The sequence below is a fragment of the Ambystoma mexicanum genome, chromosome 6p, assembly GCF_040938575.1.
Source record: "Ambystoma mexicanum isolate Mex_15411 chromosome 6p, UKY_AmexF1_1, whole genome shotgun sequence".
NCBI classification, from domain to species: domain Eukaryota; kingdom Metazoa; phylum Chordata; class Amphibia; order Caudata; family Ambystomatidae; genus Ambystoma; species Ambystoma mexicanum.
Window position 1 is genome coordinate 770,769,666 of NC_090935.1, and position 20,929 is coordinate 770,790,594.

General features: G+C 46.3%; 1 protein-coding gene across 3 annotated transcripts in view; it reads right to left on the minus strand.

The window, feature by feature from the left end:
• The window catches only part of MCTP1 (multiple C2 and transmembrane domain containing 1), a 3,303,831-nt gene that overhangs the window by 2,404,268 nt on the left and 878,634 nt on the right, over window positions 1-20,929 (minus strand). For all 3 annotated transcript variants that reach the window (XM_069627643.1, XM_069627644.1, XM_069627642.1), the window contains exon 2: window positions 16,166-16,280. In XM_069627643.1, coding sequence (XP_069483744.1) covers window positions 16,166-16,280 — 115 coding nt within the window. The remainder of the gene's footprint in view (window positions 1-16,165; window positions 16,281-20,929) is intronic.

Here is a 20,929-nt window from a genome sequence, read left to right on the forward strand (position 1 = left end):
CTGCACGAACGGTAAGTTTCGATTCATTCAAATGTCTTTAAAGTCTTTAGTAATGATGTCTCTTGTTTTGCAGGGTTCCGGCGATGGCGGATGACGGGCTGAAGTGAGTTGAAGATGGAGCCCGTGTGATGAATAGAAGCGCCTGGAAGCACGTAAGTAAGCGCTTGTTGCCTGCTTCACTATGCGCTCTAACTGTCTTTTTATTTTGCAGGTACGAGTTCGGAGCGGCTGCAGGGTGCCGGAATACCCACTGGATTAGATGTGGAAAGGAGTAATGGCACGTGAGTATTAAAGTTCCCCAATGTCTTTAAACGCACCTTGTTTTGTCTTTCAGATGCGGGATGCAGCGCCGAAGGCCTCCGTAGCGTGCGAAGAGTTGGTAAACTTTTGTCTTTCAGATGCCGGAATGTAGTGTGAAGACCTCCGGAGCGCACGAAGAGTAGGTAAGCCTTTGCCTTTCAGATGCCGGAATGCTAACCTGTTCTTTCTTGTCTTTATAGGTGTTGCTGAAGACTGGATTCAGGATGGTAAGCCTTTGCTTTTCAGATGCCGGAATGCTAACCTGTTCTTTCTTGTCTTTATAGGTGTTGCTGAAGACTGGATTCAGGATGGTAAGCCTTTTTTCTTAGGCCCAGGACCGGATGCAGAAGACACGATGAGCGTTCTGCTGCAGAGGTTGCAGAATAACGCAAAGCAAGATTCATCCACCGGGTGTGGTTTAAATAGCCTCCTGTAGTGCTTAGGTGTCTCCTTCCACAGCCACGCCTAAGTAAGAAAAGAGTTCCTGGTAAGAAAAGAGTTCCTGCCTTCCAGAAGAGTTCCAGTGTTCTGAATCTAGGGAGTGGCTCCAGCCCCACCCAACAGGAAAAGTAGTTCCAAACAGAAGAGGATCAGAGGCTCAACTGGCAGGCAAGTAAGCAGCATGGTCTGCTGAAGGTAAGTCCACCCAAGCATTATGAGCCCGGCGCTTCCAGCGCTGGGACTGGGCATATTTATGAGCCTGGTGCCACTGGCGCCAGGACTGGGTCCAAAAGGTCCCAATTGGGACTGGTTGGCACTCGGAACCTGGGTTATGGATCTGCTTCCAAGGGAGTTGGGAAAACCCTGACCTTTTGGAAGCAGAGATCATGACAGTCTTGAACTTAAACCTTGCAGCCACTGGGAGCCAATGCAGAGATTTACATGCTGGAGAGATATGATCCCTGAGCTTGAGGCCAAGGACAACTCTTGCAGTTCTGTTCTGGATGAGTTGCAGAGGGCGGAGAGTAGAGGCAGGTAGATTTAGAAAGAGGCTGTTGCAGTAGTCCAGCCTAGAGAGAACCAGAGCTCTTGAGACAGTGAGCTTCTGGGGGAAGGAGAGGAAAGGAAGAATACCTCTGAGGTGGTGCAGTTGGTAGTTTGACTTCTTAGAGACGCCAGAGATGTCAGGAGAAAAGGATAATGTGGAGTCGAAGATTCCCCAGAGGATCTTAACCTTAAAGGTGGGAGCAGGAAGAGGGTCAAGAGAGGCCGGCCAGATAGTTACAGGAAATGAGGTAGCTGGTGTGTCGATGAGGAGACTCTCCGTCTTACTGGCATTAAGGCAGAGATCGTTTGCGGCACACCACTCCTGGATAGCAGACAGTCAGAGATGAGAGAAGGAGAAGAGGTGGCAGAGAGGAATATGAAAACGAGCTGGGTGTCATCCGCATAGCACTGAAATTTGGAGCGGAGAGCAGCAATGCGGTGGGCGAGAGGTACCAGGTATTGGTTGAACAGCCAGAGAGAGAGGTTAGACCCCTGGGGAACACCACAGGTAGAGAGTGAGATAGAAGAAAGGAAGGTGCCAAGTTGGACCTGAGAGGGTCGATCAGAGAGGAACAAGGAATTTATATTGTCACAACTGGATGACTGTGACACATTATACAGTATCAGGGCCCCTCTGAAGCAGCTATGCGAAAGCTCTAGTGAGGTCCAAACCTTGCTGCTCGCTTTCTTTGGAATTGCAATTGTGCGTCTACAGCTCTCCATTGTCTTTACTGGTGGCTGGAGAATTAGTCAGCACAAGCCACTTTGTATATTACATAATGCTATCTTCACAACATTAGTGGGTACACTCCAAAGCCGGGTCGGGTGAGCCCTTCATGTTAGTGTCAACGAATGTAAAAGTCATTGGACTTGAGTAAACCACTTGGATAGTAGGAATAAGCTTGTATTTTCCTAGTATTTTTCTCCTTTACTCGAGCTCCTGAAAGCACCCGAAAAAACGCATGTGGATCTAGCCCACTGTATTTACATTGAACAACTGCTACACTTAAGAACATACCAAACATATTTTATTAATGTTATAGAAGTATTATTGGGGTGATTCATGTATTGCAGTGTGGTTTGCTTCTTACCTTTCTTCTAGGGCAAGGATAGCCAACTTGTTTTGCCCTACAAATCCCATGAGCCTAGGGTGACCAGATTTGCAAAATAAAAAACCGGGACGGCCACAAACATAAAAGAAGAACTACCATGTCAGACCCTCTTGCCCCCCTTCTTGACTTATGTGCACGTAAATATTCCAGGACCAAACTGCTATCCTGAAAATAAACCATGCGGTTTTGATTTTTAATGTACGCATCTCTTTAACAAAGGAGCTTTTGCTCTGATTAATATTACATGCTTACCTATCTGTTTAGTTTCCCAGTCAATCTGTGTGGCTCAAACTCGTAATGTGTATGCTGGGGAAAGGTTGGGGGTTCAAGCCCAGCCTGGGATGTCAGAGGAACGGAACGTCAAATGCTAATTATTCTGATGTTTGCTTGCTTTATAATTATTGCCCACCATCAATATTCAATCATATCATACTGGTAACCTTCCCTTTATTGTGGTTTTTAAATTAAAAACATCCTCGGGACGGGGGACAGACGGCCTAATTCCGGCACTGTCTAGGCAAAACCGGGACGTCTGGCCACCCTACATGAGCCCTCAGCATTCATTGTTCTGCCTGGGGCTGACGGGAGTTGTAGTCTAAAGAATCTGGAGGGTGACTGGTTGTCAGTCATGGTTAGGCGATTTCAATGCATGTAACATCAAGTTTTCTGAACAAATACTACATTCGACGGTCAATTGATAGGAAATTCTTTAAACCAGAAACAAACAGAACATCTTTTATATGAATGACAGCAAAACAATAAAAGTGAGATGCGTGCAGCGCGCGCTCTACATAAAACATAGGCAGCTATGTATGCCTTCAAATTGACGATGTGTGACTGTGAGGTCAAATTTATTGTCAGGCCTGGAGAGACAATAAACAATTATGGCGCAGATGATAAACCTGACCTCGGACACGCTTGTCAGGTAATGAACATGATGGGAAAGCAATTAAAAAAGGTGGAATTTCAGGTCATAGAAGACGCCAAACGGCCGCCCATGATAAGTGAGCAGCCAATACAATTAAACCCACGCGCCTCTCACAGAGTGACTCAATACTCTGCAGATGTATACACATAACAGTTCAGCCAGGAACACTAAAAGCCATCTAGAAACTTCCATCTCCTCGGCAGAATGGGGAGCCACGAGAAGCACAGCCAGGTGCTGGAATGGGGCCCGCAATCACTAATTGACTCCCATTCAACAGGAACAATCCATCAAAGGAGGAAAAATTACATAATTTGCACCTTCTGGGAAAAGAAAGTGCTAGAAGCAATCCATGGCAGAGGCAGCCTTCCACTCTGCACTCCCCTGCAGCATGAAACACACTCTCACCCACGCGCGTGAGGAAAGCTGAAGGGCTTTACAGAGATGCGTTTCAGGCAGTGTTCTCGTGCTGGCTTCCTCGTCATGACTGCTGCTTCATGTGGAGCCCCCATGGATCACTGACGTAAGGTGCGACCAATACTTACTGTGCAGAGTGAATCTATTGCATTTCGCTAGCCCATTCCCATGACCAAAAGGGATTCCAGCACCCACGTGCGTGATAGGAGCTTGTCCTTCTTCTTTGCATGAGGTCTGGACAGCGAATCCTTTGCACTGTTGCACAGCCCCCAGGAAATGTGCCGGTCACCTTTGAGAATAAGATCATCTACGAATTTCTAAAAGTAAGGCAAATGGAACAAGCGCATCGTTTGCACTGTTTTCATGTGCAATATTTTTTACGAATCTGCCCCATAATGCCACATTCTAAAAACTTGTTTGGGGGCACGTGATGACGTGCGCAAGCGTGAAAAAAAAAGTACACCCTATCTCAAAGGGCATCTCAACATGTGCATCACGTATGTGTACATTGACGTGCCCTTTTTCACTCCCTCTGCGTATTTGCACAAAGAAGGTGACGTTCGTGTGCACTTCAACACGCATCGCAAATGTGATGCAATTTGAAATGCGCAGAAATGAAAGACATTCCTCTACCCCTGTTTCGGAACAGGCAAGGGCACTTTTGACTCTGTCATGCATTTTACTTTAGGTGTGACAGCAGCACACACTTGCATTTCTTTCCTCCAAACAGGGATAGAAATGTTGTTTTTGTTTGCATTGAACAGTGGCACTCCCAGCAGCCATAAGGGTGATGGGAGCCTCTAGTACATTTGATTTGGGAGCATATTCCTGGCACAAATGTATGCAAAGGGCAAGACGAATGCATCTTTTGCGCTACTGCAACGCTAAGTCAAATAAAAAAAAATCACATCCTCTGTACTTTCCTCATTTGCGTTAGTTTTTGAGAATCTGGCCCATTGAGCCTAATTCAGAAACGCCCTTTCTCCCTTGCGTGTGCAAAATTGTGCAAGCACATGAGAGAAACCCATGCATTTTGCCTGTTTGCTGATTTACAAAGGCAAAGCTACATCCTCAAATCTCTTTGTAAATGCAGTGTTTGCACAACTGCAAAACGTCTGCTTAGGGGGAGCTTAAGGAGTGGCTGCTTCTTCACCAGGATTGATATGATAGATTATTTATAATGCGCTTAATACCCAGAGGTTTCTAAGCGCGGACCCAGGGATCGGACCTATGGTGCTCCATACCGCCTTGCTTCCAAGGCGAGCAATGTGGCCCCTGAGCTATCCTCCCGAGATGGAGGGATGCACTCAGGGGCACAGCAGTCCTACCACCAGTTCACCCAATCCTACCTGTGCATTTTTCTGTATTTCATTATACATTATTTATAAATCACTTCCACCAAATCATTGAACAAACATTACATAAACAAAAAAAACAAAATCAATGGTAGCGTTGGCAGTACAATGATTCCCAGAGGAGAGAGAAAAAATGAGGCATCAGGAAGAAAAGAGAAGCAAGGCAGGTATGGAAAACACGAAGAGGGGAGATACACGGATGATGAGGAATAAGGAGTTCAATGTTTGGGGTCAAGAAGAGGAAAGAAGAGAAAGCGGCTGTGACACCAGGAGGTTTAGGGACAGAGGAGGTCATGTGATTGAGGCCTGTAAAGTTGGGGGGATAAAAGGAGAGAAGAGAGAAAGATAAGAGGGAGCAAGGCCATGTAGAGACTTGTAGATGATACAAAGAAAGAGGAAAGGAACACGAGAGTCAAATGGTAAGAAAGAGATAGACATGAGAGAGGACGCAATAGAGCAGCAGCAAGGAAGTAGGAAGAGTTGTCGGCAGAACGCAGAGTTATAAACAGAGTGAAGAGGGGATAGATGAGAAAATGAAAGACCAAGCAAGAGAGCAGGACAATAGTCAAAACAGGAGCAAATAGTGATACGATGTTTAATAGTCTGAAATAAAAGAAAAGCACAGGCGCAGTGAAGATTATAAAGGGGGAAGCAACAGATACAAGGCTTGAAACACTTGTGTATAGGCGCGTTACAAATACCATATCATATCATTATTAGTGTTATGAAGGGAGAAAGAAAGAGAAGAGCCATAGATAACACCAAGATTACAAGCAAAAGAGGAAGGGGGGTGAATAGAAGACCAGCAGGGGAAGAGGAATTGAATTTCGGTCTAAAAGGGATTAAGATAGAGTGAGTGCGCATTCTGGATTGAATGGCCATAAAGCAGGAAGAAATGGTAGAACGTGCAGTATCAGAAAAGGAGTCGAATGAGAAGAAAAACTGGGAATCATTGGCATAAAAGTGGCACGAGAGAATAAAAGATTTGATCAGAGAGGAAAGAGGGACAAAGAAGAAGGAAAAAAGTAAGGGTCAGACTACAGAGCCTTGGGGGACACCAAAGAGTAAGGGGCACGAGGAAGAGAGATGGCAGCCCAAGGAACAGAGTAGGAATGATGAGAGCGATAGGAATGAAACCAGTGAAGGACAGGACCAGAAAGACCAGGAGAAGAGAGAGAATGAGGAGGGTGATCAACAATGTCAAATGCGGCAGAGAGATCAAGAAGCATCAGTACTGAATCAAGTTTGTTAAGCAGTTTTCACAGAAGGGAGATGGAGACATGTAACAGAGCGGTTTCTGTCGAGTGTACTGAATAAAAACTGGATTGAAAAGGGGGAGAAGAGAATACAGATTGAGGAGGAAGAAATGTGAGTGTAAACACATCTTTCCAGAGGTTTGGATAGAAAAGAGAGATGAGAAATAAGATGAAGGTTAGAGGGAAGGGAGGGACTGAGGGAATGTTTTTTAGTATAGGGATGATGATTGCATGGTCAAAGGAAGACACAAAGGAGGCGGTAGAGAGAGAAAGGTTAAAAATACAGGTGACGTATGAAAGGAGATGCAGGCAGATAGACGGTAATAAGAAAGATTGAAAAGGGTCAAGAAGGGAAGCGTTTGACAGGAGGCAATATCGGAGTCAGAAAGGAGATAGTACAGGGGTGAAAGTGAGTGGTAAGGTGAAAGGGGGATAGGGTGACAGGTGAGGGCAGGGAAGAAGCTTTATTAGTGAAATAGCCAGAAAAGTCAGCAGACGCTAGAGCGGAAGGTGGATGAGAGGGATTGGGAGGGATTAAACTGTTGAGAAGTTGAAATAGATGAAGATGTGGCAGAGAAATAGGGTAAGGGCAGAGAAAAAATGTTTCTTGGCACTAAGTAGGAAAGAGTCTTGGGAAGAGTGAGAGAATAGACCTGAGGGAATGACGCAAAGGCGTTTCCCAGGGTTAAGGAGATTTACGAGAGGGAAGAAAGGTTGAGTGGAAATTGTGAGTTAGGAATTGATGAAATGTTCGAATGTAGAGTTGAGGGCATTCATTAAAAAGTTCCAGAAATATGTTCAACTTAGTTTGCAAACAAATACCATTAGTAATAAACATTGTAATAACTGGGCAAGTAGGCCTCAACTATTTACTGAATTCCTGCCTAGAAGTGAAAAACGCAGTAAAGGGACAGCGCAAAACTATTAGCTTTGCCAACGCTTAGTTTTGGCTGAACATGGAAACCATTCTCTATTTTTGCTGCCCCAGTGTAGACCTGTATATCCAGTTCAGCTGCCAGGGGGTCTGACTGATGGGAGGAGAATGGGTTTGTTTTACTTGTGATTGGTTGCAGCAGGCTGAACCCTTCCTGGTTGGCTACACCAGAAGGTCCACCGTGCACTGCACCAGACAATGCAGCCCGAAGGCAAGAAAATATCACCAGTGGGAGTGGGCGTGGGCGTGGCTGAGAGGGAAATGGCATGCATCTCTTTGTGAGGATAATGCGGACAGCGATGTGGGGTTGGGGAGCTTTCAAGGGTAATCTCCTCCAGCAATTACTTGATGCGGGAGGGGGCATTATCACCTTTATTTCAGATCCCGCCTTAAATTGTCATCTGGGGCTTGAGTGACAGATGCTATTGTCAGGCAACTCAATATTGCTCTTTTCATTGATTTTAGCAGAAGAAACTGTTGAATTAGCCCTTTCCGAGATTACTGCATATTACCTGTAGATTGCACTCGCCGCTAAGGAGCTATCCCACCTTTGGGGGTTTCAAACCTCAGGCTTGCAGTTTGGACGCAGATCTCTGCAATCAGCACATTAAATTGCTGAACACTCTTACTGGGATTCAAACTTGCAAGCTACAGAGTGGCGACTGGTGAATTTTCTCATGGGGTCGTAGTCAATATTTCCCGCCAATGAGAACAAGGGTCGGAACGCAGTGAGGGAGCCCAACGTGTGTGATTTGAAGGGATTCTCTCACTGGACTTTGTCCATAATCCACTAATTCCACAGAAAGAATGTATGTCCATCTTGGGTGCACCAAGATCTGCAACTATCCACAGGTATTTACACCATGATTTTGCCTTTGCCACTGCAGGAAAACATGACCATGCTGTCTGACCTAATATCTGCAAGTATTTCCAAGTAATTTGACCCTCATTTTGAAATTGCACATAATGCATTAACACCATTGTAGGAAAACATGCCCATGCTAGGTGCTTACATATTCATGTACCAATAGCGCGCACTCAGAGTAAAGCTACCTTCACAACCAACCAACAGTGGGCTGCCTCATGCACCAGGATGCACCTGGATGAATGTTGTGTGCCCAAGTTATAGAGCAAACAATGACAACTGGACCAGCCCATTCCTACTTGCAACACCACACGGAACACCAGAGCCATCCAGGGAGTCTATCCACGGAACTCCAAGTCATCCCCACAATGTCCATTCTTCCACACACAAAACAAATTCAATACAAATGTCTCTCAACCAGAATATGCCAGGTAAGGCAAACCCTCCATCGATGCCCAAGGGGCCGGTAGGTATCAACGCTCTCTGCACTTAACCTTAAAATGTTGTCTTTGCATGTATGATGGTATTGTGGGGGTGTTTATTTATTTATTAGCATTTATAAAGCGCGCACCAGCCCTTAGGCATTGTGGGGCTGTTACAAAGATACTTGGTGGTTACAGTGGAAAAAACATAGAGCTTGCTGTTAACAGAGTATGCATAGTCCAAAAACATTGTTGCATGATCCGGGAGCTGGGAGGGGGGGGAGCCAGGTGGGTGGGGAAGGGAGGCAGGGGGACTGAAAGGGTTAGTTGAACAGGGTGGTTTGAAGGGGTTTCCGAAAGGTGGAGAGTGCAGGTTCAGCTTTGAGTGCATTGGGTAGGGCATTCCATAGTTTGGGGGCTATGTGTGGGACGCTGATGCCCCCTGCGTTAGCTCTTTTGATGGGGGGCACAGAGTTGATTGGCGTGCTGACTTCTTTTGGGGCGAGTGGGTGGGTCTCTGGTAATGGTGTCTGCTAAGTATGATGGGGCAGTGAGACTGATGCATTTATGCATTAGAGTGAGTATCTTGAAGTTGATCCTTTCCTTAACTGGGAGCCAGTGGGCGGCTTGCCTGGCTTGGGTGACGTGGACCCTTTTGGGGATGCTGAGGGCTGCGTGGAGTGCATTGTTTTGTACTATTTGCAGTCTGTGGAGATTTAGGTTTGAGGTGCCTGCAAGGCGAGCACTACAGTAGTCTAGTTTTGCTCCTATCATAGCCCGGGCAATGGAGAGGCAGTTCTGGGTGGTCAAAAATGGTTTTATGGCATTTATAAGTTTGGTGGTGTGGGCAGAGGCCGAAGCAATAGCGCTGACTTGACGGGTCATCGAAAGGGTTGAGTCCAGATAGACTCCTAGGGTCTTTACGGTGGTGGAGACAGGTATGATGGAGTTTTCAATGATGAAATTGTCATATTTTTGGTCAAGTTTGGGTAGTATTTCCTTGGGGCCTAGGAGGATGATCTCGGTTTTGTCCCTGTTTAAGCAGAGTCCATTGGCTGCCATCCATATTAGTGTAGATTTGAAGGAGGGCTGCTGCGTCCTGGTCGTATGGGCCAGTGAGAGGGAGAAGTACTTGCGCATCATCGGCATAATTCGTGTAGGCTATGCCGAGCGAGTCTAGTTTGTCGAAGAGAGGCTTTTTCAATAGGTTGTAAAGGGTAAGCGCGGTACATGACCCCTGGGGCACTCCTCAGTGGATGGTGGTGGGGGGTTCATTAACCAAATCGGATTAGACCTTCATGGCTCTGCCCTCTAGAAAGGAAGTTATCCATGAGGTGGCTCTTGTAGAGAACTGGGCTGCATTGGAGAGATGGGAGGTCAAGATGTTGTGATCAACCAGGTCAAATGCGGCGGAGAGATCCAGGAGTAACAGGAGGGCTAGTTTGCCCTTGTCCATTATTTTGGTGATTTGGTTCTTTAAATCTAAGGGGACGGTTTCTGTGCCGTGTCCTTTGCGGAGGCCTGAGTGTCTTTTGCCTAGGATGGTGTTTGATTCGTGGTAGTGTTGGATTTGGGAGTGGGCGACTTTATCTAGGATTTTGAGGAGGAAGGGCACTGTGGTGATTGGTCGGTCGTTGTTGTGGCAGGCAAGATCTAGGGACGGCTTTTTTATGAGGGGCAGACCCATGCTTCTTTTAGGCTTTGTGGTACAGTACATGTGGAGAAGGAAGCATTGATAAATGCTGTGATGATTGGGCTCAGCGTGTCAGCGCACCCTTTGATGATGGCCGGCAGGCAGATGACTCCTTTACAGGTGGATGGTTTGATGTGTTGGAGGGGGTCTGCTACTTTTGCTTCAATGACTTCTCTGAAGGAGAAGAGAGGGGTGTCGGGATGAAGTGTAGCAGAGATAGGGGAAGGCAAATTATCCTGTTGGGGTAGAGCTTTGTGCTGTGATTGAATTTTATCTTGGAGAAGTTTGATTTTATTAAGGAAGGCTGGCTGTATCCTAGAGCATCATGCTTCATTTTGATGTTTTCATCAGGGCTGGTGGAGGGGTTGATGAGTTCTTTAAAGATCAAGAACATTTCTTTGGATTTGGAGTTGGCTGTGGATATTCTGAGGTTGAAGGATTCAGATTTGGCTCTAAATATCGCTTTTTTGTATGTTGATGCAATGTCTTTGAATTCTATCAGAGTGGAGAGGTTAGGTGTGGTTTGCCACTTAGCTAGGGCCAGGTGTTTGTTGGCACATAGGGTTGATAGTTCAACCGTGAACCAGGAGTTGGTGTGCATGGATTTTCTTTCCTTCTTATCCTCAAGAGGGGCTATAGAATAGATGGCTCTGGTGAGGGTGCGTGAATAGATGTTAGCAAGAGAGGAGGGGTTGTTCACAAATGGGGGTTTGAGTTCTGGAATGTCAAGAAGAGAGAGGAGGTTGGCTTTGGTAAGTTTTTTGGAGCTTTGGAGTTTAGCTGCAGGGCTGTAAGATAGCATTTTGGGGGGCAGTCTAGTAGGAATTGTGAATCGGATGCAGTAGTGATCTGTCCACGGGTGTGGCGCTATATCAGAGATGGCGGAAGAGCAGTTGTAGTCTGCAATCCAGTCAATGGTGTGTCCTTTACTGTGAGTAGACTCTATGACTTTGTGGGTGAACCCTAAATCTGAGAGCTCTTTGGCAAATGAGGCGGCTGCTTTGTCCTTTGGGTCATGCAGGCCTAGGGTGAGGTCTCCGAGAAGGATAGTTTTAGTGGAACTTTTTAAGTTGTTTCCTAGGATATGAAGGAGGTGTTTTTGGTAGTCTGGGGCTGTACCTGGTGGTCTGTATGTGATCAGAATATTAATGGTATAGGAGGGAGATAGTGTTAGTTTGGCGTTGAGAAGGTCAGCGTTATTTTCCCAATGTTGGTTGCAGAGTCTGATGGCAAGTGTCTCTTTGGAGATAAGAGCTACACCTCCGCCTTTGGATGTCTTACGATCCTGTCTCAGGATGGTGCAGCCTATGGACAGGCTAGAGAGATGGCTGGGCCTGAGGCTTCGTGCAGCCAGGTTTCCGTGACGGCCAGTAGGTCGAGGTCATGGAGTGTGATGAGGTCATTGATTTCAAGAGCGTGAGCAGTGAGAGTGCGAGCGTTGATAAGGGCACATTTGAGGGCAGGGATGGGTGGGCACTTCTTGAGGGACGAGCAGGATGTAGGTTGGTGATAGGGCACTTGGGTGGGGTCAGGGTAGATCTGAGAGGAAGGGTGGGTTTGGTGCAGGGGGAGGTGAACAGAAGGGAGAACTGGGTATGGTGAGTCAAGCGGGTTTGTCGGTGGACTAGTGTCTGTTGTAGGTGGGAGAGTGGTGGGGCACGCAGGTGCGGGAGCTTAGATGGTGGTTTCTGAGGTTAGTAGTGATAGGTATGCAGGGGTATAGACTCAGCTCTGAGCGTGCCCTGAGCCTGGCGAGTCTTGATTGTAGGACTACCATGCTGTGTTAGGTTGCAAACCTGTATTAGACACATCATGCATGCTTAGACCTTTACAGACAAGTTGGCACGATGTAAAACTCAAACACAAGTTTAGTTGCCTTAAATGAAATAGGGTTGATGCTGCCTTTGGAGCAGAAACTGTCCTAGCACACCAAACATTTTCGATGAAATAAAACACACCCTCCCTCCCCCATACAACAATTTTAAATGGGCATTCATTCAAGGCAAGTTGAACACCACCACTAATCCCATTGAAACTGTCAATCAAGTTGAGTGCTCAAAGTTGAGCACTTTCACTAAACCAATGATCAGCAAACCCTCCATTTGTTAGGTTGAGGGCGTGTTGAAATGTAGTTGAGCGTTGATCGAGCACTTACAAGGGTTGCAGGGAGTTGGCCAATCTAATGTGCATGTGGAAATCTCAACCAGTGCTCAATATCAGTTCAGTTGAGCAGCAGTTGAAAGCTCCTGGTTGCGGTCCTCTCACTGCTTTCCCTAAGACAAAATACATCCAACCACTCCCCACATACCGCCACCCTCTAAACCAACTGCAGGAGGGCCGGTAGGATTACTCAGGGGCAATACGCTCGCCTTGGAAGCAAGACGACACGGAGCAACACAGGTCCGATCCCCGAGTATTAAGCGTGTTATAAATAACCAATTCCTATTACAGAACACTGATCAGGAAGGCTTTCCTCCCCAGTCTGTATTGCATTTTTTCTCTGAGTACAAATGTATCAGGGCCACTGCTCCTTCTTTCCCGATAGCGCGAGTACTGTGTGTCCCTGCTGCCAGAGCAGCCCCACAGCAAAGCCTGCTTCCTCTGCCTCGACTGCTGCAGAAAGAGGTGCCCCTCGAGCTAGGGCCATGGTGGCAGAGCAGTGCTCACTCCTAGGAAGGCCAGGCCCTCTTTCAGCCCTGCGCTGCTCAGCTGCCAAACAAACATGCAGGCCCAGACATTCACACATCAAACACACCCACACACACACAACACACACATTCACACAGTTACTTACACACATACATATACATGAAAGCACTGTGACGCTCATGCTTGCACAGAAATTTAAACTCTCCTGTAAACACACAAACACACACACATAAGCACACGCATTGCATATGTGCGCATTCAAACACTGTAAAAGACAGGGGGAAGAATTGTGTGAGAGAGAGGCAGAAGGAGAGTCAACAAGAAAGGTTGTTAAATAGAGAGTGGGACAAATGAAAAGTTAGACAAACGTCGAGCAATCCAACTAGAGAGGAAAGTAAATAGAGAGTGAGACGAATAGAGTGGAGAAAATAGAGTGAGGCAAATAGAGTGTCGAAAATAGAGTGAGGCAAATGGCATTAGCCAACTAGAATGTGATACAAGTGAAATGAGATTCAATAAGAAAGTGAGACAGATATAGATGGGCACTCATACATCCTAACAGAGTGGGTGAAGGGAATGTAGACACACAGTGAAAAATAGGGAAACCAGTGAGTGTGAGCGAGTGAGAATAGGTGGAGCCAGAAATAAAGAGGACCTTTTGTGAGAGGAGATGTCAGACATTTTGAACGGGTGATAGAGACGTTAGACCATTACAAACACGCACCAGACTGCAGCACAAAATCCAACCTCCTGTGTGTTGGTTTGATGCTATAGAGGTATACAGCCTCAGCAGGCATTATCCCCCACGACGAACCTGGAGTACGTCAAATGCACACATCAACAACCGAGAGCTGCCATTTTCTGGAGATTACACATCCATTTTGTTTTGGTGTTTGTCTGAGGCGGGAAGAACAATAGAAGCCAGGTCCAGAGCCACCATAATCGTCACTGGCTCCCCAGATCTGCTCCATACAGTTACCGCCTCTTGTCGACCCTCCATCACAACATACAGAGAGACACATTGTTTCGTTAGAGACGCCATCATGGAAAACGTATCTTCCTGGCACATACGCCGCCCAAATAGGTGCCAAATTATAGCTGAGGTTCCCAAACAAAAGGTGCAGCACAATGAATGTGTCAGCATGGTGGGGTGAAAACACTTACCAATTAAAACACATCCCATGGGGCATATGGTACCATTTGAAAGGCAGGTATTAATAAACACGAGGTTTTTGTCTCCCATGCTTCAGGAAGCTCATGCATTTATGGGCCCCTTTGATGAATGCATTCCAGTGGTTATGATTATAATAGATACTCGTTGGAGCTGCTGCCGTTGATCATTTATTGTTATAACTCTGTTGCGCTGGGATCTCTGTGGCCCAATGGCTTTGCCAAACTACTAAAGTGTTTCCATTGGGCCATGGAATGATTGCCTAACTGGCCAAATGTGCCACTTCCTCATGGAAGAGGTATGGGCAGTGCATGGAATTAAGCAGCTACACAGGCCGTTCTGCGCTTGATTTTGCATTATTTGTATTATTGGCAACACATATGCATTATGCTAATGGTGCTCTTTGTTGTAAGCATTTGCTTGGAGCACAAATGTATTATTTCATTGGTGCCCTTTGTTGTTGGCAATTGTTTAGAAATGCAGCTGTATTATTTCATTAGCGCACTTTGTTGTTAGCAATTGCTTGGAACACAGATGCATTATTTCATTGGTGCACTTTGTTGTTAGCAATTGTTTAGCAATGCAGCTGCATTGTTTCATCAGTGGGATTTGTTGTTAGCAATTGTTTAACAACACAGCTGCATTATTTCATTAAAAATGGCCGCCAGCCGCATAGGTAACGCACTACCCGCGGCAAAGAAACGAAGTGTTGCATCCACCTCGTTTCGGTGAAAAATGTATCAACAGTCACCGCCGGGCCCGGGCATCGTTTCCCCCACTCGTCGCCACTGTTGAGGGTTCCTCCATGCCCCCATGCGGTCCCGTAGCCCCACCTTGTAAGGACGACACTTCCACACGTGTCCTCACAGTTCGGGCTTCCCGGTCGCTCTGCGCGGCCAGGAAATGCCCTGTTTATTTATGTTGCACGCGACGGCGTGCAACGTCACAACGCCGCGTGCGTGCCCGTCATCGGGCAGCGCCACACACTTTGATGTTAGCAATTGCTTGGGAAAACTGAAGCATTATTTCAATGGCGCACTTCGTTGTTAGCAATTATTTGGCAACGCAGCTGCATTATTTAATTAAAAACGTTGTTGTTATCAATTGTTTAGCGATGCAGATGCATTATTTCATTGATGCGCTTTGTTGTTAGGAATTGTTCGACCCTGGCTACATCACTTTACCTCACTGAGCCCCTTTTCCCCACCTGACAAAACTGAGAGCACCTAGAAACGATTCGAATTTCAGAATGAGCCATCCCACAGTGACTCAATTATACATGGGTTCTTGTATTCTGTATTTACATCTACACGTAATAGCGACTATCTTGAAACCCGGGAGACGAGGTGAAGCTCAATGTTGTGTGCGCGGTCCATGCAGGCCCTCTCCCCCATGTTGATAAAATGGGCACCGCTGAGTAATGCCAGTTAGCAAAGGCCCTGAAATGCACACCCGCTGATAGAGGCACTATATAACATACCGTAGGCGGTATAACAGAAACTGTGCATCTGCCCAAGTGAACGTAGCACAGGGGCAAACATCCCTCCATCCTTCCCAGGCCTCTACATTGAGTACTGTTCCATGGGTAGCAGTATAAATCCCGTGTATTGCAGTGAGCGGAAGCCGACATGCAGTGAGTCAGAACAACGTGGAAAGTCTAACATTGGTTCACTGTTTAGTGGCGCGTGTATTTGCAGTGTTCCAAAGAGACCCCTGTTCTCTGCTCTCCAACGTCAGCAATGCTGGAAGCCGCCCGTGTTTTGCTTGTGGCCCTGCACCCCCACAGCAGTGATGAGTCTGACACTCAGATCGCACCCCTTAAGACTCCCCAGTCTTTAATCAATTCATGCTACCCATCTCCAATGTCGTCCGTGTTAAAATGATCTGTGTGCATTTGCACCCTTAATTACCTTTCCTTACGTCCTTTTAATTATGCACCGCTTGCATAATCGAGGTAATCATTTGCATGTGATAAAATGTAAGATTTTTTTTTAGGTCAAACTATGAATTTTAGGGCTATTTTAGTGCTGCCAGTCTGATAGGAAAGCGTGCACGTCATTTGATATTAAATCGACTCACCTCCACGGTCGCGCGCTGCTAAATTATTTCCTTGTTTCAATGTGACGTCCAGCTGGTACATTTCGAGGTCTGCAGGTGGGGGGTCTGCATTACTGGTTTCGGTGGTATTTATTCTCTGAAAAGCATAACAGTGAAACATAATAAGTGACATTTTGCAACCTTTTCAGGGCATCATGCAAAATAAACTTTTAATTTCATTTTCTATTTCAAGAGGATGAGGATGACATTTGGAAATGTCTAAATAGCACTCATCCTCTCCGGAGGTCACAAGCCTTGCCCTGCTGCCAGCATGACAGGAAGTGACATGGTTCAGACAACAGGATATGGTCTGAAAGGCCACCGAAGCAACATGGATATCCCCTCAAAAAAAAACTTATTTCTGTGAATGCTAAGTGACACTCAATAAATCAGGCGTCTGCAACCTGTGGCTGTGAGGATGTTTTGCCTCCAACTCCCACCAGCCCTCTCTAGGATAGGGAACGGTGATCATTAGAGTCAGACTTCAAAACCTCTGGAGGACCACAGGTAGCCGCCCCCTAAAGTGAACCAAACGTAAGGCAATTAAATAAGCATGCTTCTATTTGCGCAAAGACAGGTTGAATTTTAAAATCTCTGCAAAACTGATACATGGGTTGTGAAAGAGTTCATGAGCATGATTTACAAAAGCCTTTTCCTATGGGAAAAATCTGTTGGAAAACGATTATGGCTTTCACCCCCGATGTCGGGGGCAGACCAGGGGCCGCTGCTATCATAGGGTGACAGGGTGCCGCCCCCCCAGAAAGCAGAGCAGAGAAAGCAGAGCAGAAGCAGTATAAAGATTCAGAAGAATCTCTTTTGAATCTTCTTGCATTTGCCAACAGCGCGGGGCGCTGTGGCAACAATACATTGTTGTCCATATTAGAACTCCTACGGGCGTCGGGCTGGCTGCCACAGCAGGGCGCGTCCCGTTTTACTCTGCTTTTTCACTATAGTAGAGTGCATGTAGCTTGTAGCTCCACGCACTCTACATAAGCCCTTTAATTAGTAGGCTCGCAGGGCGCTTCCGGGGTGGCCCCGCCAGTATAAAATGTGCGCAAACAGTGCACTGAAGATTCCCTCCCTGCATAGCTACAGTAATGTCATTGGCTGTTAGCCAGCCAATGACAACCCTTGCATTGGCAGCAAACAGCCAACGACATTACTGTATCCAGGCAGGTGGTAGCGCAGGGTGTGTGCGTGTGCCTGCACCACCTTCACACTTCTCTCTCTGCCTGATTCTTTCGGTGATGAGTTGACGAGACGACCTGCTGCCCTGCCTGACCAGCCCAGCCCAGCAGAGACGGCCTGGGCCATTCCCGATTTGAGCTTGCCAGAGGTAAGTAAGTACCCCCTACCCAGATCAGAGTGACTGTTTGGGGCGGGAAACACAGCCCCTACAGTCAGCACTGAAAGACTTGTAGGCCAATACGTCTTTCAGCGCTGACTGTTGGGCCGTGTAGGCAACTTGGGGCCTTGTGTCAGAGAGAAATCATTGTGTATTCATTGTAATAGTTGTTGTTACGGATAAATATCTCATGCTGTTATGGTTGGGTGTAGAGAACAGTTACCACCGTACATCACCTCTAATTGTGGTTGCTTGTCGTGTCTTGTCCCTGTAGATAAGTGTGACTACAAGAGACGTTCATGCTGCTGTATGAAGCTTGTGGCATTAAAGGAATACCAGTAGCAAGCAGGTATGTAGGGAACTATGTGTTTTAATCCTTTTGCATGTTGATGTGCATTAAGAAAGCATGTGACTATATAATGGCAAACTCTATATAGTGTATGGGTTATTTGTATCTTTTGATACCGGTTTATCCATTCCTGTACCCATGGTTGGGGGTTTTACGAAGCTGTACAGTCCGAAGTGATAAGGATTGGATAAATATTGTCTCCAGATTGAGTGGGACGTTTTTACCGGCAATAGAAGCAGGTAAAGGACACTGTGTTCAGCAAGTTACATGCTATTACACCGAATGGTGGTGAAATAGTTGTTTGATTATCTACAACTAAATGTAAAATTGATGTAATGAATTCAGATTGTGTGGTACAAATGAGGTGACCTAAGGTTTTTTAGTTGGTTTTTTAATAGTGGTTCAAGGACAAATTACCCTTTTTGGAATCAAGTTGTGGGACACTGGTCTTAAGAAAATATTCCCCTGATGAATGTCGGACGTAATTTGGTCTTCTCGACAGAAACATGTTGGGTCTTATTGTAATACACAACAAATGTTGTTTGTCAGTGTGGAATAAATGTATTGTTGTGTGACTGAAGTTCAATGGTAAAAGGTAGCATTTAATTGCACATTGATGGTAATATGTGTTCATTTTTTTTGATTCAATTGAAAAGGTTGAATAAGAAAAAAATGCTTCTTGTATTAAATGGAAAACATTTTCTATGAAAAGATTTTAAATTCAATACTGGATGAGCAATTCAATAAAAATGTTGTAACATTTTGATACATAAACATTCCAGTAAATGTGTATGTTTATTAGAACCAGAGGTCACTGATGAGGAATGGATGATGTATGTGGTTGATTCCTTTTTTGAAAATAATGTACTAAGTCTGCCCCTAGACAGTGGAATCAATGGGTTCCTGCAATTGAATCCATTTATTTAGGGATTCTGTGTTTCACCTATATTAGATTGATGTATTCATTATAATACCACTGCCTTACATCCGCTGGTGGGGGGATGTGAATTTATGTTATGGAATGTTGGGGATCTTGGGGTCCTGGGCCATTTTCGTTTTTCTAGGCACTGGCAAGGTTGCCCCAGCGACTGTAATGTAGGAGACAGCATACTTACACGGGGGAGGGGGCAGTCTTGCCTCGTGAACGTGGACAGTTATTTATATTGTAATGCATTCTTCGGCCATTACAGATGTCAGAAAAGGTAACGTTGGGGTATGAAGTGGAAGGGGCGTTGAAAGATTTAGGGCTGCAGATTGTAATTCCAACAAAGATTGTTCTTGTCTGGGTGTTAATGTCACAAAAATGGGGCAAAATATAGGAGCCACGTGCTGCGGGTAGGTGCCATATAGGTAGCAATGAGGCAATTGTGGTAGGGAGCAACCTTCCCGCGCGGTGTGTATGTATAGCAGCTTCCTGTGTTCGCTTCTGTTGAGCAGCACAGAGAATCAAATAGGTAAGAAGTGCTTCCCATTGAACCTAGAGAGCAGGCATGCTAGTGAATGCTAGTGCTGGGTTCTCCAGAAGGCTTGTTTCCAATGGACTTTGCATACATGGCTACCACCAGGCCTCCCTGTTTTATAGCCCAACTGCATTCTGGTATTGGTAGTCTCCTGTGCATAGTGTATTCATAGTGGAGATCGGAGAGAGTGCCATGTGTCTCCAGGTGGCCAGCTTGCTCCAAATGTGTTGCAATGAGCCATGTGGGGTGCTTTTGTTAGTGGCGAGATGATTTTAGAGCTTGGACCTCTTGGTTCGGGAGTGTCTCGTAGTAACCCACATGCACATCCATTATTGGGCTGTGCGCGCCGTCAAAACTGTTCTAAGCGCGTAGCAAATGTTGGGGGCGACATTGCCAAGTTCATGGATGGGAAAGCGGCATTCACCGAGGGTCAGAAAGCCGCCACGCCCTACCTCTATCCTCCTATCCCTCTTCCCTCACTAACTGACCTGAGCCACGTTAGCGCCTGGAAACTATTCTTCCAAGTTCCCACCATGCATTGCGTTAATGGTGGGATGCAGCAGACTGGCCTAGAGGGAAGCAAGTGGGTCAAAGGACGGTAGGGCTGGGGTAGACTCGGTCCTCGTGTCTGCCACCACTGTGGGGACCTCCGTAGTTTCGCTATGACTGGGCGGCATTAAGGAATAGTGACCTCAGCCCCCCTTTCTGCAGGGCTGGGGTGTGTGGTCGCGAAGCCTGCATGGTACTCGTAGGGTGTGGGGGGGAGCTGCTTCGGTTCCGTGGCTGGAAGCCCCCGTCCCCAGCATACGTCCACATTACGTCCACATCATATAGCAGCTTGTAGACGAGTGCATGAAAGCAAGTAGGAGTGTGAGTAGCACAGCATTCACGGGCGGCAAAATAGAAGTGTACATTGCACGTGGGTCATAGTGCTTGTAGTGCTTTGAGTGGCTGCAGTCCCGACTCCCCACCACTATACCCCAGGTGATGAGACACGAGCCGTGCCCAACCTGACCCTCTTAGATTTATTTTATTTATTGTGCATTTATAATGCGCCTATACACACGTGTTTCAACGACGCAACAGATGCATGCTCTTCACCCGCTCATGGCCCCACATGGTGAACTGAACTACCGCCTCTGATACCCTGCACAGCACATCGTTACTGGGGCAAGTAGACTGAACCATGCAGTCTGTCCCCACTGACTGAATTCTATATTATTTCCTTTCTAAGCATGTTTCAAAGTCTCTGGGGTATGCCCCATCTTGCCACTAACTACTCAAGCCAGCTCCTCTTGATGTCCTCCAACAAGAGTCTCCAAACTCCAGTGGATAGTGCTACTCCAAAAACGTTCAGAAAGGTTGGCCACAGAGACTTTAATAGCTTTATCGACTTGTGTTGTAAACCCAGATTGGTCTGTATTGCTGAGGCCGTTGCATCTTCATCTATTGTTGTTGAGCACTTCTGCTCTTTTCCTTCCATCCTGACAACCTGTGATGATTCAAACATCAGCCGTTAGTCCTATTGTCTTTAGTGTCCTCACTTCCTGCAAAGGTTCTTTCTTCTCGAGTGATGTGTTGCTTTGAGCGTA